We start from the raw sequence: 16,896 nt of genomic DNA, 5'->3' as shown, positions 1-16,896 counted from the left end.
TCTTTTTCAATTTTACTGGTATGAGTTATCAATTTAAAGATGGGGCTCGCTGTGAAATAATATATTGTGTAAGTGTTCAAAGCAATTGTGTTACAGCATTATGGGGGATGTTTTTCTTTTTTTTTTTTTTTTTAATGGGGAAAAATGGGAGCCAGGGTAAACGTTAGCAGTAGAAGCCAACATAATTGATGGAATCAGTTTGAATACCAGATTAAGATTCATGGCTCGGACCACAGGCGGGTGCTGGAAAGTGCTGCAGGAATAAATGACATCTGGCCTTCTGGTTTAATTGATAGAATGCCTTTCAGTGCATTGGAGAAAGAAAAAAAAAACAACTTCAAAAAAGTGGCTTAAGCCCAGAGGCAAGAGAAAAAGGGTTAGCTAGATAACGATTCCCTAGACTGGCTTGAAAAAAAAAAGTTTGTTATTTGTGTTTGAGTAACACGCACAGACCCTTGACAAGTACCCTTGAGGAGGCTTTCAGCATTGTACGTAAAACACAACTGGCCTGGCAGAAATGCTCCACGGTCAGTTTTACAAGAGATAATTCGAATCTGACCATGTGGATGAATGTTAATAAGGATATGGATTGAAAGAAAAGTTCATATACATCCTTAAAATAAAATGAAATATACAGTGGGGCCACTTAGGGTGTAGTGGTTCACTTATCTGACTTTGATGAGGGCAAGCGTGGGATTGATTCTCGCCCAGTGGTGGCTTGATTGTTAATGTGAATGATTGTATGTTTCTCTGTGTGCCCTATGGCTGACTGGCAACCAGTCTATGGTGTAGACTGCTTTTTGCCCAAAATTAGCACTGGCAACACCCTGCGACAACGGGCAATACATATGTATTTGTAAAGAACAAAAACAATATATAGTGTTCTTTATTTCTTAAATTGCTTCGTGATGTAGAGGTTCACTCACTTGACTTGGTATGGGCAGGTGTGGCCTCAACTCCCGCTGGTGGCGGTATGATTGGGGGTGCGGATGGTTGTTTGTCTCTCTGTGTGTCCTACGCCTGACTGGTAACCAGTCTTGGGTGTAGTCTGCCTTTTGCCCAAAGACAGCTGGGTTAGGCTCCAGCAACCCCCGCAACCCTCTTCCAGGATGGGCGGTATGTAACATGAATGAATGAAAGGGTGCATGCACAGAAACCGATTTAGTGACACTTTTCATCTAGAGACCCATAAAGAGACAGAGACGACATTGCCAGTTGGTGACCGTAAGCCAAAGTGTAATAGTTATGACTGCCTCTCAGCTAGTTATTGTTTCAGATTAAATTTAAAGTGCTTTCGCAGATGGACTATAATGTAGGCTATGATTAGCATCCGTATTAGTGCCTTGTAACTCACATTTACTCACAAAAACTCATCTGGGTTATTAGACTAAGGACTGCTTTGACCTCAGATATGGCATTCCAACTCCTCTTAGTCATTCACCTTAGTTAAAAATGTAAGTGCGTTAGCTTCCTAAAATCTGTTTTTGGGATCACAAGAATGATCACTGCAGTAAACCTGCAATAGTTCACACTTCCTGAATATATACTTCACATAGGCCAGATGTTTTTGTTATGGCTGTCAAGACCAATCATCCTATAAGATGATACATTACATATATTATGCTGTTTTTTGTTTCTTTTAGATTACTCCATTTAATTACATTCAATTACACACGAGACCAATTTTCAATGAATTTAACTTTTAACAGACAAGTTTATAAATACAAGCAGGCTAAAATGTATAATTGTCAAAGAAAAAAAAATCAGCCCAATTGACGTTTGCTACTCTCCTCCCTGTTCAAATGGATTTTAAGTCTATCGGCGTCAATGGCAGCCAACGTTAATAAATATAAAGTTGATTCTACCAGGCATCACACTGTGATATCCTCCTTTTTGATCTCAATTGCCAGCCCCAAGGGTCCAATAACAGTTTATTAAACCTATCCTCATTTTATGGCCCCCTACCCCAACCTTTCTTCAACTGTTATTGAAAATACCCAAGCCTGTCATATATCATTCCTGAGGAGCACATTATGCTATGTGCAACCACGCTAATCACCCACACGCCATATGGGTAGTATCCCAGGTCACAGTGGATGTGTTTTGCATGGATTTGAAAATTAATTAAAAATAATGTGGCCAGCGCCACTGGGTGGGTTTTCTCCTGGTAGTCCGGTTTCCTCTCACATTCAAAAAACATGCTTGGTAGTCTGGTTGGACACTCAAAATTGCCCCAGGTATGAATGTGAATGGCTGTCCCTCTCCCCGTGCCCTATGAACTGCTGGCCAGTCTCTGGCCCGAAGTCAGCTGGGATAGGTTCCAGAACCCCCTGCAACCTTGTTAGGATTAGTGGTTCAGAAAATGAATGAATGAATGGCTAGGGACATAAAAATAATTGCATACATTTATGTTGATTGTTTTAACATTAATGTTGATCGCCTTAACTAGTGTATAATCTGAAGAAAAAAGTGAATCCATGCAGCCTGAAAATGTTTTTGAGCCAATTTTTTTGAGATTGGGAAACTGGTTTGTCGACTGTCCTATGTTGGTGTGCCTGTTTGTTTTTGTTTAAAACCATATTACATTACTTTTAAAATCCGTCAAGAGAAAGTGATTTACATGACCATGCGAGCCAATGACAAATGTGATGTAACACTATTATGTTTTTTTTTTGTTTTCCCAGTATGTGCTGGCACAGAGAACAAGCTGAGTACACTGTCGGACCTGGATCAGCAGTACCGCACTCTAAGGAAGTACTACGAGAGCTGTGAAGTTGTAATGGGCAATCTTGAAATCACAAGCATCGACCGCAGTCGAAACCTCACTTTCCTGAGAGTAAGTAAAACAGTTTCAGTGATATCATTGCCTGTGTGTTCTTGTTGATGTGTACTATGTGCTTGAATTTGTTGTCCCCACTGCCTCGTGCCCAAAGTCAGCTCTTGTATACTGTAAATACATAGGAAATCACACATACTGTTGAACAGCCAAATTCTAAACAGCAGCATTTTTGGTAAAATCATCTTACCATGCCTCAGATTCATAGTTTGCATTCTTAGATGCTAAATCATCTAATAACACCAATGAACCATTTTGTTTTGTTAGACACACATGCTACCATGGTGCCAGGTGATGTCAGCACTGCACCCTCCAAGGCATGAGCAATAATAGTGTGCGAATAACAGGTTAGCAGGAGGCAGCACATGTTATTGTGCTGATTTTGTAAGAGGAAAAATGGAACCCATAACCCTGAACCTTCCAAAGTACCATATTTAGTGCTTTGCGTTCTGCTAGCACTGTCTTGCTTCGCTTGATTCCAGTGAAGTACGGAAGCGCTCAGTGATATAGTGGAACACCAACACTTTCTGCTTTGATAGACCAATGTTAGTACTTTATGAATCACCTGAGCTTTACAAACAAGTTAGTCTCCCACAATGGTAATGTGTGTTTTAATATTTTCCACCTAAACAGATTTCACCTGAGATAAATTTCAACAACAAACAAAGTTAATCAACGTGGCCAACAAAACAGTCATTCATTTCAACTAATTTGCTCTCACTGATAGCATTAGACATGCAATAATTGAAACGGGGAATGTTGGTAGTAACTGAACACTCTCCCAATTCAAATGGATTTCATGTCTACTAATGATAACTGATTTAAATTAATTTTATTTATTGTGTCATGTTATTTTGCAGGTCGGTTTTGTAATACCAGCATGTACAGTATGGGCAAAATCAGTGCAGTTGGTCTTTGTACAGTATATTGTGAAATGACATATGCTGCACGTAGGTCTTGAATATATTCCATGCAATGAACAGGCATTCAGTCTAATGCCATTTCAACCATTTCTTATGGGAAACAAGAACAAATAGATTGTTCCACCTCAGATGTCGTACTGTATTTGCTGATGTTACACAAACTCAATCCACTCTACACCTGCTTGCTTTAGTATACAAGGTAGAATTCATTAACAAAATGACTCCCTCTGGCACCAACTTACAAGGTTTCTCCACCTTTTCATCGGGGCAATTAACATGGGCTAATTGAACATGCTAATTAGTAAGATAGGGTGCCAGGCAGCATGGGAATAGGGGGGTAGGGTTCAGTGTATCTTTAGGAAATGTTATTATTATTACTACACAAAAGGTGGCACGTGGCTCCCCGCGGAGGACGAGACCTTACCTTGATGTAGAGGAGACATTGCTAATGTGAAGCGGGATGCAAACTCGTTTTGTCTTCAAGGTGATTGAAACTGATGCCAGAGCTCCTTTTTTAAAGATATACCAAAGATTGATGACTGCCTCCCACTACTCCCCAAACAGCTTTTACCAGTAAACAGAGTCCATCTTCCAAACTACCTCCACAACAGATGAATCAATGCTCACACTTTGATTAATAACTACATTGCAGGACTGAGTCTTTCAGTCTGCGCTCAATATCAACAACACTGAATTTTAACCACCTATATTATTGAGAAAATGGTTTCCCATATTTAAAATGTAGATGTAGTATCCTATCTTGTGATCACATTGCATTTTTACGCTCATCTGCATTTTGATATAGAGATTAAATTTCACAGTTAACTGTATTTGATTGCAACGATTAGAGCTTGTATTACTATTTTTCATTGTGTGAGGATCAGAGTACCAAAATGAGTTCCCACTTGGAACTTTCTGCTTGTGCTACAAAGCGATATGGGAAGATGAAATATTCATGTTTCCTTCCTCTTTGCCCTTGCTGTTCTCAGGAGGGATCCAAAGTTAGATTAGATTATTCTTCATAACATAAGGAAACATGTAATTTTTCTCTAGGTATTAATGCAATGATGAGCCCAGTGTCAGTACACTATTTCTTAACACTGTTCTGAATAAATTATCTTGACTTAGGCCCCCATATGTTATATATGGTCTGGTCATTTTAATCATTTACTTACAGAATGCTCCAAATGTGAATGCAGCAGCCCAAAATCAAATGACAACTACCTAAAACTCCTCTTAAATTAGCAAGGAAGTGACCCTAAATAAAATAATATAAAACTTTGCCACAATGGTTAGGCAAATGAATTTAGTAGTATATTTATAATACTGAATAAAAATGAAAATATTAAATCTCAAATCCTCAGTGTATGTCGGAAATGTTGGCTACTATGAAATGAAACTCATTTGACTACGATATTTCCTTTAGTTGATTGTATTTGAAATAATGTGTTTCCATCTGTAAAGATTCACGAGGTAAATGTCATGCTCAAGTAATTTTAAAATTCAGGTCCCCGCTGCAAGGCGAGGAGCATTTGTTCTTGTAGTCTATTCACATCCTCTGACATCTTTCTTCATACTTCTTGACTGGCATATTTGTCCCCAGGCACTGCTGATGCCCTCCCCATCTCCCTAATTTTTGATGCACTGTTAGATGAGTGCAGATTACGTTGGCCCCCTGCTACTCACCAAACTCGTTCAATATTAATGAAGACTGATGAAGTGCTAGAGAGCCTCTGTCTTTCAGCCCTGACCCACATTGGATTGACAACTGCAATTAGCGTCCCCTCAAGTTCATTTCCATCACTTTAATTTGACACGATGGAGGACAATGTGGCGTGGGAGGCGAGACCACTGAGAAATCACAAAGAAAAAGGTGAAGAAGACTGAAAAGGATGTTTAACCAAAGCTACCTTGAGTACTTGACAGAGGGCAAATGTTTTCCTGACAAAGCTCTACGTGAAAGTCATTCATGTTGCAAAATCTATTTTTTCAGACTTCATTCATTCATTTTCAACATTGCTCATCATTGTCATGGTTGTGGGTTGCTGGAGCCTCTAACAGCTGACTGAGCAAAATGAGAACTACTCCCTAAACTGGTCGCTAGTAGGTCATAGGACACACATTGAGACAGATAACCATTCACACTCGCAATCACATCGCCACCAAATGGGAATTGAGCCAAGCTGCCTGCACCAACATAAGACGAAATAATTATTGCATTACCAGGTGGCATATTTTGAAAAGTGGACCTGACCCTAATTTAAAATTGGTCGTGACGACAACAGCTGGGGTTTTGAACCCCACCTAAAACCAAAACTTAAGAAATCAGACCCAAAGATTTTCTGCCTTCACCACTCAAATGTTCTAAGCTTCTACCCTAGATTTTTAGAAATCATTTGGGATTGGTCGACTATCTCTTTCTGTGCCCCAAGACTGACTTGCGACCAGTCTAGGGTGTAGTCTTCCTTTCTCCCAAAGCTAACTGGGATACAATTCAGCAATCCTCACGAGGATGCGTGGAACGGAAGGTGAATGATTGAATGAATACTGACACTTATTCATAAGCTATTTAGTGAATGTCGGTCAGCTGGTACTTTGCAATATGGGGCCTTTTGGCTTTTGCATGGTAATGAGACTTCAGTTATAGCTACGGTCACTGTTGGTTTGCCCTCTGCCCTTGGGCCTCGTTTGAAAATTGTGTGCCTTCAGTCCTTCCTTGGCCTTGATACCTCGCAGAAATGTCTTCTATTTCCTTGCATTACAATCTGTCTGCTTTGCGTTTGTTATTCCTATCTGGTATATATGCAAGGTCAGTGATGAAAGGTGGAATAAAAAAGGCTACAATGTTGCCTGCTGCAGCTATGTTTTGACTTAATTTAAAGAAAAATAAATACGTTTATCGCATCTTTTTTTGCTGTGACTGCAATCCCTCCAATTCACGTGGTGATGTAGTGGTTCACTCACTTGACTGGTATTGTTATCATTGTGAGTGTGAATGGCTGTCTGTCTCTCTGTGTGTCCCCTGACTGGCTGGTCCAGTCTAGGTTGTAGTCTGCCTTTTGCCCGAAGTCAGCTTGGGTAGACTCCAGCAACCCTTTAAACCCTAACGAGGACATGTGGCATGTAAGATGCAATCCCTAATTTCCCTCTCTCAGAATGTTTCTTTTCTTTTAATACACCACATAGAGCTTTCTCTGTCATTACTAAATATTCTGCGTTTGGATAAAAAGTCATTAGGATTACATAGCCATTTAGCTAAGTGACACAGGGCATAATTGTACCATCCATCAATTGCTGCATAAAAACACTCAGAAGGGCTAAATGTTGATTAGCCTTCAACCAATTACGCCCATGACTTTTTGGAATTAATAGCTAGGGGGTGTTAAATGGGGTTTTGGGTAGTGTTTTGGGTAGCTGCGGTCACAATTGCTGACCTGTGAGAGATATTTAAACTTGGTGAATGTATGAAAATCTATTATAGAAGATATGGAACACATGACCTTCATTCTGTAGTTATCTTGTCTCACTTTTTATGTAATAACTATCATTAATTTTCCCTATGGCCCTAAAGCACGCCTGTGCGATTGAGATGTAGTTGAAATCAAAAGGAAACTCAAGCAAAGTTGCGGCATAAAATCGAAGCCATGGTTCCCTGCTTGCCTGGCTTACAAATGAACAGTTGTGTTATCTTTGGATAATCACAAAAGATGACACAATGCTTTGTATCTAGACAAAAGATGTCAACGTTTGTATGGGAGAGAACATTTCCCCTTGACTACTCTTTGCCACGTAGGGACAAGAAATGGTTGAAGTTTGTTACTCAAATTATACTCTGCCGATGGCGCATATTATTTCAAGTTCATTCGTTCATCCATTTTCTGACCATGAGGGTCACGGGGCTGCTGGATTCTTTCCCATCAGACTCCGAGCACAAGGCGGGGGACACCTTCAATTGGTGGCCGGCCTATCGCAGGGCACAAGGAGACAGACAACCATTCAGCGCTCCCACTCATACCCAGGGGCAATTTACTGTTTTCAATTAGCCTGCCATGCATGTTTTTGGAATGTGGGAGGAAACTGGAGTATCCACAAAAAAAAACACATGACATGTTTTCACAAAAGAAAATACAAGTCTATTTTTGAGATGTTCTAATAAATCATTCTTCTTTGTCAGACAGAATGTATACACCAGAATGGAGATTTAAGGGTGGTGGGGTTATGTGGTCATATTTGTATGCACGAACTGCACTTGGGGGGCTTGTGTTTGCGGGTCAAATGCCGCTGGCGAACATGAGCCTATACACCTGGGCAGGTCTACGCGCTGCCTGGACGATGGGCATAACATATGAAATGTTGGCCTTAGTATCCAGCTAGTCACTGAATTTTTTTCCCTACAACCGTGGATACAGGTTTGAGATAGTTAATCATTCAGTAGGGGGAGAAGGGGGAAGCATTCTCGCACCTTATGCCTGTGAGTCGTTTTTGCCATGGAGCGACAAATACCCTCTTCTAACTCAACATGAAATAATGCATATTTTTATGAATACTTTTTAAAATCTTGCAATCCATTGAATCTGCAAAATGTGAACTGCAAAGTAACTATATAGATTCGTATATTGGCTCATGTAGTAATAAATGTATATCAACTTACATATAACTGCTGAACTTTGTCAGTGACCCATAAAATAAAATGAAAGGTACATCATGGTAGGTTAGCTCCCTGACACCCACTGACCAACCAATTCAAGTAAATTTTATGTCTATCAGTGCCATATTCATTAAAATTCTTAAATAGGAGAATGATTGGTCTGTTATTCGCATTGATCGATGTTTAATCCATTAGAGGTGGGAGACGGCAAATAAATGAAGGAATACTCATTTATGGCATTTTAATATCCTATAGAAACGTATACTAGTATATAAATAATAAAAGTACCTCAGGATATGGATGCATTTTCATGTGTGTGGGGGGATTTCTTCATGCATCTTTTGTATCATTACTATCAAACTTTTAATTATCCATTTATGCTTGCTTTTTTTTTAATAACTTCCTAAACTGACAACAACATTTCAAGAGAGGCACTGCGTCCTCAGCCTCTTTAATCTATTGACTTAGAACCCTCATCAAACTTTATAAGCTAATAATGCAGTTAGGGCCATTAAGTGTTGCCATAGACCTCCTCAAGCAACACTTAACAGGCTCGAAGTACTTCTAGTAGAGGAGAGGACTAAAAGGGTGGGAGTTTAATGTGGCTAACAGACCAGGACAAACATGTCCGATCAGACTCTCAATTTGATGGTTTAAGCTTTGTAAAATACTCCCAGTGTGGCTAAAATTCTCATTCGTCGGTCATCTGGGAAACCATGCACAAATTCCAGCAGTATTCTATCACCACTGGTTGTGGGCATCATCCAATTAAATAATTAAGCATAACTGAATATCACTCATTAGATTACCAGTTTTGTGGGACATTTATAGTTGGTGCAAACATACTAATAGACTTCTCATATCTCTATGATTTTTTTTTTGATTGACAAATTATTCTAAGTCTTTGTACAACCTGATCTATGTTATAATTACTCTTTACTAATGGTGGTCCAATCAAAACCCAATGGGATCTGATTCCCAAGCCTGATTAAAGACCTAACCAGGGGCTAAACAGATCTGTGGACCACCCTACTGCTCCCCCTTCACATCAGCTCGTAGTTAGACAGTGCAGGAAAGTGATTACTCACGGATTAAGTCTTGCCTCGTTGCTGATACATGAAGCATAATTGAATAATGGCTGCTTTACCCAAATGGTCCCACTGCAGAAGGGCCTCCTAGCCTTGGCAGATTGGCACAATATTAACCATGACACAAGCATAACCAGGATGGTAATTAAGGCAGAGAATCAATTACAAATTAGTCTATTTTCAGAATTCCCAGCAGGGGTTCACTCATTCCAAAAGCTCTGATAGAGTTGTAAGTCTTCCTCATGGGAAATGATGTTGCTCCACTGTTCAAGCTGACCATCAGTCTTCATCTCTTTCCTCAAGGTGGGATGCAGAAGACAAATTGAGGCTAAGATTAATGGAGCTTGCTGCTTGGCATTGCAATCCATAGATTGAGAAATGCATGTCCTTAAAAAGAACATCAAAAGCTTGCTGTTTTCCTAATAAAGGTGGGCTAGAGAACAATTAAATTTAAATTGAATCCAATCATTTCTGTTACTGTTATGTCTTTATCTTCAACACAGCATATTGCTGTTTTAGCATCTCAAAGTTTTGTCAGATAATGATGATTGATGTTCATCCTGGCAAGATAATCAAATATGTTACGGGCTACATAAACAAATGTGCTTTGGGAACTAGTTTTTACTTATTGGCTGTCACTGACACTGCATGGCATTGAATCGATGTTGACGGGGAGTCTATAACATTATTTGACATGCTGTTTAAGAAAAAATAACGTTATTGTTTGGCCTTTTATAGGAGTAATTTTTTTTGTTACATATTGCCAAGAATTTAGGCATCTAATCGAATCTAAAATAGAAATAGTTTCAATTGGATATTCAAATATATGTGGATTCTGATCCGTTTGACTGATCATCCCATGGTGTACCACTTTCCATTCCCGTCTGTTTCATCATCCTTTCACCTTCGCCGCTTTGCTGACTCCAGCAAACCTCCTTCCTTCTCCATCCCATTTTGAAGTTGGGGATTGGAGGATTTGATTTCAAAACTGGGCACGTCTCAGTGACTCAACTGAGGGGTTTGTTCCGCTGCCACACTTCCGTTCACAAATGCTCCGGCCTAGAGAGGAGGAAGGGGGGAGAAATCCCTTTTAATCTAGTGAATCTGACTCTCGCTGTCTCTTTTGTTCACTGTTAGGGGGACTTTGGCGCTCTCTTGGGATGCATGTGTGTGAGGTGGGTGCAAGGCTGGCTGAGAATACACTACAGTTAGTACGTGGTTTAGTGTCAACATTATGTTGTTGGCAAAGTCAGTGCAACGTCTACTTGAGTTGTAATGTCTTTTGGAATGTACAAAATAAGTGTTTATGTGATATCAGTTTAATCATTCCAGGGACTGTGATCTGTACAGTGGAAAGCTATTCAAAAGTTGACACTTAAGACCTTTAACCTTTCCTATAGCAAATGACTACTGGGGCTAATTTAATAAAAACCGAAAATCATTCATTTTCCATAGCCACTCCTCATAATGCAGGAAATGTCTGAGATGTCAACCCTGAAGAAAACCCACACAGGCAGAGTGAAAACATGCCAACCTCACACAAGAAAATCTGAATCACTGGGAACTGAGCACTAAATCTCAGTCCCTTACCCTGCCATCATTATTATTATTATTGTATTTTTCTGATGGACATCTTGTGGTGTAGAGGTTAACTTGCCTTACTTTGGTGTGGGCAACTATGGGTTCGATTCCCTGTGGTGATGGTATGATTGTGAAAGTGGATGGCTGTCTGTCTCTGTGTGCCCTATGGCTCACTGGTGACCAGTCCACAGTGTGGTGTGGCTTTAGCCCAAAATTAGCAGAGTTATGCTCCTGCAACCCTTTCGCGAATGGGCGATATGCAAGATGATTGAATGTTATTGTTCGGACTTCTTTGCTCTAAGTGCATAAATGAGGCACTCAGTAAGGTGAGCATGGAAAAACTTTTTTTTACAGTTATTTGTTTAATGGACGTGACTACCAAGTAGATTTACATGTCCACTGGCTCAGCAAGCAGTTGCTGTCACATCACTGTTTGTTGTTCTTGTTTCTAAATTTAATTTTATTTTTTTTAATCTTTCTCATGGCACCATGTCATCCCTATCTCCTTTACTTCATACTCCTATTTTTCTCTGCAAGGCTGCACTTGAACACAAAACTGTCAGCTTTGTAAGTCGGATATAATAGACAAAATAAAAAAGACCAAAATGCATTTTAGAAGTGTGCTCTGAAATACAGTAATTGTCCTTTTTACTTACGTACGCAGATGTTAAATCTGTGAGAATTCACAGCACTTACTGCTGTGTGACACTGCTTGCTTTTTGGAAGATTTAAATGGAAAGAATTTAGAACAGCTCCCCAGGCAATGCCACTGAAATTGAAGCTTTTCTTAGTCTGTGAACTTCGAATTTTTGGTAGTCTTTCAGAGTTGAGTAACCCTCCCATTAAGTTGACTTTAAATTGTTGAATAGGCTTCAACAGTACGGTAAGGTTTATCAAATGTTACAATTTGAATACTTTGACATAGATTATCAGTAAATAATGCCTGTATGCGATCTGGACAATTTATAACAAACCAAATGTTAAAATGGCAACCAGTCGGAATGCGATGTGATCTAAGCGAGTAAAGGAATAAAAAATAATCTAATACCACAAAGGAAATATATCTAAAAACAAAATTAAAAACTCTAAGAGCTCCTTTCAACCCCAGATTGCAGTCGTCCGAAATTCCTTCAGTGCCACCGACATTCATAATGATAACCATAAAGATAGTTACCATATGGCTCTTTTCACCATTCTGCTGTGAATGTGAAGTTGTTTGTAATTAGTTGACACTCCATTGATTTTAACCAGGAGGGCTGGTAGAAGCAAAATAATCATTCACTGCTAACCCTCCCAGTTCAAATGGATTGGACACCTATTAATGTGTTATATTGAGAATACATCTCTCTGACCGAATGAAAGGCAAGTTGTCGACCTTTTGCCCAACGCACACACATAAAGTTGTGCATTCGGCTGTATCGCTGCGCCTTTTGTCTGCCTTGAGGATAATTTTAATGATCACCCTTTAATTTTCTTATATTGTTTTCTTGCTTGAGTAGGAAACTGAAGACTTCCCTTCCTTTGAAATATCACTCTAAAAGATCGACTTCTCGCAAACAATATTGACCTTTTGTACCCCTTTCTTATTATTTTCTCTTGAGAGTGCATTGTCTTTTTCTGTGAACAAACATGAAGATAGTTTAAGGCTTGAACTCGGTCTCGTTCAAACTTGTTAATATTAATGTCACCATAAAGCTGACAGACCCTTCCAGAATAGTTAAACTAGGCCAATCATATCATGGCTATATATTTGCCATCATTGTTTCAACTAAACCCACACACACTCACCAGACCATGGTCCGTCTGTTTCGATTAATGGGAATGAGCAGGGCAAGGACGCCAAAGACGCAGCCGCAGCTTAGTTACTGGTGGTGGATGGCCATGCCTTCTGACAGCTGTCCGCCACAATGATTATACTGCTAGGCCAGGGCCTCCTAAGCACTTATATCATATCGGTGCATCAGCTGCAATAGAATTTCACACACACACACTTGTTGATAATCAGCAGACCAGCGTGGAAAGATGTATCTGACCGCCTGTCTATTAGTGACAGCAACCATGATGGCGAATGTGAGAAAGAGGGCACAGATTGTCTCATTGATTCATTCAGCATCAGCTTCTTCTTGGTGGCTTTTTGCCAAAGTCTCCACAGATATTATACACGCTTCCAAGTGACATTTAAAGTGTCAAGTAATGCCTGCCCTCGTGCCCACTCACCCCAGGCCACATACAAGACATAATCGTTGAACTCTGTACTGCTCCAAGAGTTGCAGTATGGTCTCCAACCCTGGAGCAAATAATCTTCTCTCAGATGCTCTGATTTAACTCACTGCCATGATTGAATATGTAGACAGTGACCCCGGAGGCACATACAGTCAATGATATGATGTATGCTAGGGCTCTCCATACCTCCCTTTTCCCATTTTGACATTTTTTCTGGTTCAACATCTCCTTTCTGGGCTTCTAAACAATTTGAAGAAGCAATGTGGCTATTAAAAGGGGATAAATATTCACAAAAACCCACTGTAGAGTTAATTTTCTGTCTCCACAAAAGGTAGAACCAAAATAAAATAAGTCTACGTCAGCCGAGCTATGGAAAAACATTCTCATTGTATTTGGGCAGCATGTTCAAATTCACAATATTCCTTCATTCATTTCTGATCCTCAGAAGCGGGGGTGCTGGAGTTGACTGTGGGCACCAGGCGGAGGACACCCTGAATTGGTGGCCAGGCAATCGCAGGGCACAAGGAGACGAAAAATCATTCACGCTCATACATACCTAGGGCCATTTTAGAGTGTTCAACCAGACTACCCTCCATGTTTTTAGTATGTTGTAGGAAACCGGAGTAGCCTGAGAAAAAACACGCAAACTCCACATAGTGCGGACCCACCTGGGACCAAACCCTCGAGTCCAGAACTGTGAAGCTGACGTGCTAAACACTCGGCCGCCGGTCCACCTTTAATTGAACACATCTATAAAAATGAACTAAGTTCATTTGAACCGGGTGCAGAGATCACACAAACTGGGCCAAGTGTATAATTACAAAAGTTGTTGGAAAAATGCCATTCTAAGTCTATTAACCTTCAAGAGGTCTTAACCCAGTTAAAGAAAGCAGTCCAGATAGAGAGATAGTTGACAAAAGCTCAAATCTGGAAAGACTTTCAAGTCGTCCAAATGGAGTACCACGTATAGTCTAGACTCCAAATAACAAACTTGAAAGTCAAATTTCCAGCCAAATCTTATAATTAATATGGATGCAGATAATCCCTTATCCAAAAAGGAAGCAGAACAGACAAGACATGGAGGACTTCTTATTGACTGATGACCCATGTTTGACCCATAGAGCTGATAAAAAAAACCCTCAAGTCAAAGAAGGGGACCTCAAAAAACATTGGATAAACAATAGGAAAAAAATAAGAAACAACCCTCACTGCAACTATGAAATCCAACCTCTAAGTAAAAACATCCAGAGATGCATTTAAATGTTAAACTACTCGTCCACATTTTTCATGGCTTCGATACACTAACTTTCTATCATTCTATTTGCAGTCAATCCGAGAAGTGACAGGCTATGTGCTGGTGGCTCTGAACCAGTTTGAATACTTGCCTCTGGAGAACTTGCGAATCATCCGAGGGACTAAGCTGTATGAAGGCCAGTATTCACTTGCCATCTTCCTCAACTACAGACACGATGGAAACTTTGGCCTGCGTAGGTTAGGCCTGGGGAACCTTACGGGTGAGTGACATTTGTCTGCACTATGTCCTGTAATGAGAATGTTAAGTGCCTCACAAACCATCAGACTGTAAAACCCGCCCATTCATTAGTAGACTGTGAAATTGAGAGCTGATTAGGAGGCGTGCGAGGGGTTAGTGTCCTCGTGAACAATGGACCTTTTTGTTGCTGTATTTCTTTTTGACATTCCAAGCCCAGAAGCCATAACGAAATTGAGTTTTTGACAAAATAAAAAGAAAGTATCTTCCCTGGGGTTAACTTGAGAAAGCATCTGCCACAGTAAGGGTGAATCAAATGATATGATATACACTGTTGCTGATGCATGCTGTGGAAATTCAAAACTACTACTACTACTAACACTACGACCACCATTACTACTACTGCATTATATAATCCGGTAAAACAAAGTACTTGGGCTGAACCTGTCCTTTGTTTTGAACTGAATTTAATTGAATAAGTTTTTCTCTTATACTATTATTTTTATGGGTTAGGCATATTTCTTTGGGGCAGTGAAAGATCCACATCATATTTTCTATATTCTACAATCTTATTTAGAGAAACTTCTGTCCTTAATAACATGCCTGACTAACAATTAGTTTGGTTTCTTTACGGTGTAAAACACTTCTTGCCCACTTTAGGGTGAAAGGAAGACTACATCCTGGACTGGTCGACATCCATTTGTGACAAACTAATTCAACGACCTGAACAACCTGTAACACCAATAAAAAGACAAAAAAAGAACATAGAATGCTTAAAAATAGCAAATGAACATTGCCCTTTCAAATAAAAATTAATTGGACATTTTTTTGCTGTCCATGGTAGCCAACAACTAAAACTGAAGTTAAAATTGTGATTCATTTACGTAAAAATTATATTGTATATTGAGTATCTATTCCTTTTGCCAATATGACTGATAGACACTTAGCCACTTGCTTGCTCTGCCAAATCCACTCCCTGTGTCTGAATTATAACGGTCGATCAAATATTTGACATCTTACAGCAAAGTTGAAAACTTTTCTACCCTCAAGTCCTTTGGTGGGATTGGGTCAGCTGTCTCATTCATCACAAATGCTTTGACTTTGCTGTCAAATTAGTTCATTGTTCAACTGCCAGAAGTTCCCCGGAGATGTGTAAAGTGGTCGTTACAATCGATATATACATAAGAGGTTAAAATATATCAACCACATAAGGGGCTAATAGAAGAAGGCTGGGTAAAATACCCTCCAGTGATTAAACCCACGTGCATTTTACTTGGTTCAGAATTGCCTTGGATGAAATCAATTTGTCGCTAGTATATTGTTGCGGTGCTCTTATTGATTTTCCCGGCTTCCTCGCTGAGTGCTGTGAAAAGACTCAGCGGACTTGAGGGGGCTAAAGGATGGGGTGGAGGAGGTCCTTGGCTAAGCAAGGATAAGGCTCCCTCTGATGCACCTTTCAATCAAGCTTAGCCAACTTAACCGCAAAAAATGTTAGGAAAAAGTTTTGATATGCTCTGCGAACACAAAGTGAATTAGAAATGAAAAGTTGGTTGTAGTTTGCTCAGACAGTCTAGGCGAAGCAATGAGGACTATAATGCAGATGGAGAATAGAGATTATTTTGTAACAAAGAAAAGGAGTTGAGTGGCTGGCAGAGTTGATGAGGCAGGTAATGGCTATGGCAGGTGGCTTCTTTAAAGCAGGAGGATGTGAAGACTTGGCCAGTTAGTGTCCTGGTGGCAAACAAAGAAGAATTAGTGAAAGATTCAAAACTGTCTAGATCAAGAAATTGAGAACTCTTAGTTAGCCGATGTACCACTGGTGATTGGGAACATCTCATGCACATGCTTTGTGACCAAGCCATATCTGTTGTAGTCACTAAGAAGGTACAGATACCGTACCTGGTCTGCCACAAGAGTTCAAAGAATGAACTCATGTCAATAATCACATCACTTTTACTGTACAGAACATTTGTCAGAGCACAATTTTCCAATACACCGATTGAACTCACACACACACACTCACATTACCTCAGCAGGTAGCTACAGGAATAGAACTTTCATCTACAATAACAAACGTTAGCAGTGATGAATTAAAATGAAACATGATT

The 16,896-nt window shown here is 39.8% G+C and overlaps 1 protein-coding gene across 2 annotated transcripts in view; it reads left to right on the top strand.

The window, feature by feature from the left end:
* erbb4b (erb-b2 receptor tyrosine kinase 4b) overlaps positions 1-16,896 on the top strand; it is a 131,775-nt gene that overhangs the window by 58,410 nt on the left and 56,469 nt on the right. For both annotated transcript variants that reach the window (XM_077727408.1, XM_077727407.1), the window contains exons 2-3: positions 2,685-2,836; positions 14,627-14,813. In XM_077727408.1, coding sequence (XP_077583534.1) covers positions 2,685-2,836; positions 14,627-14,813 — 339 coding nt within the window. The remainder of the gene's footprint in view (positions 1-2,684; positions 2,837-14,626; positions 14,814-16,896) is intronic.

Source organism: Stigmatopora nigra, chromosome 11 (genome assembly GCF_051989575.1).
Source record: "Stigmatopora nigra isolate UIUO_SnigA chromosome 11, RoL_Snig_1.1, whole genome shotgun sequence".
Taxonomy (NCBI): domain Eukaryota; kingdom Metazoa; phylum Chordata; class Actinopteri; order Syngnathiformes; family Syngnathidae; genus Stigmatopora; species Stigmatopora nigra.
This window is presented reverse-complemented; position numbering and strand designations above follow the sequence as displayed.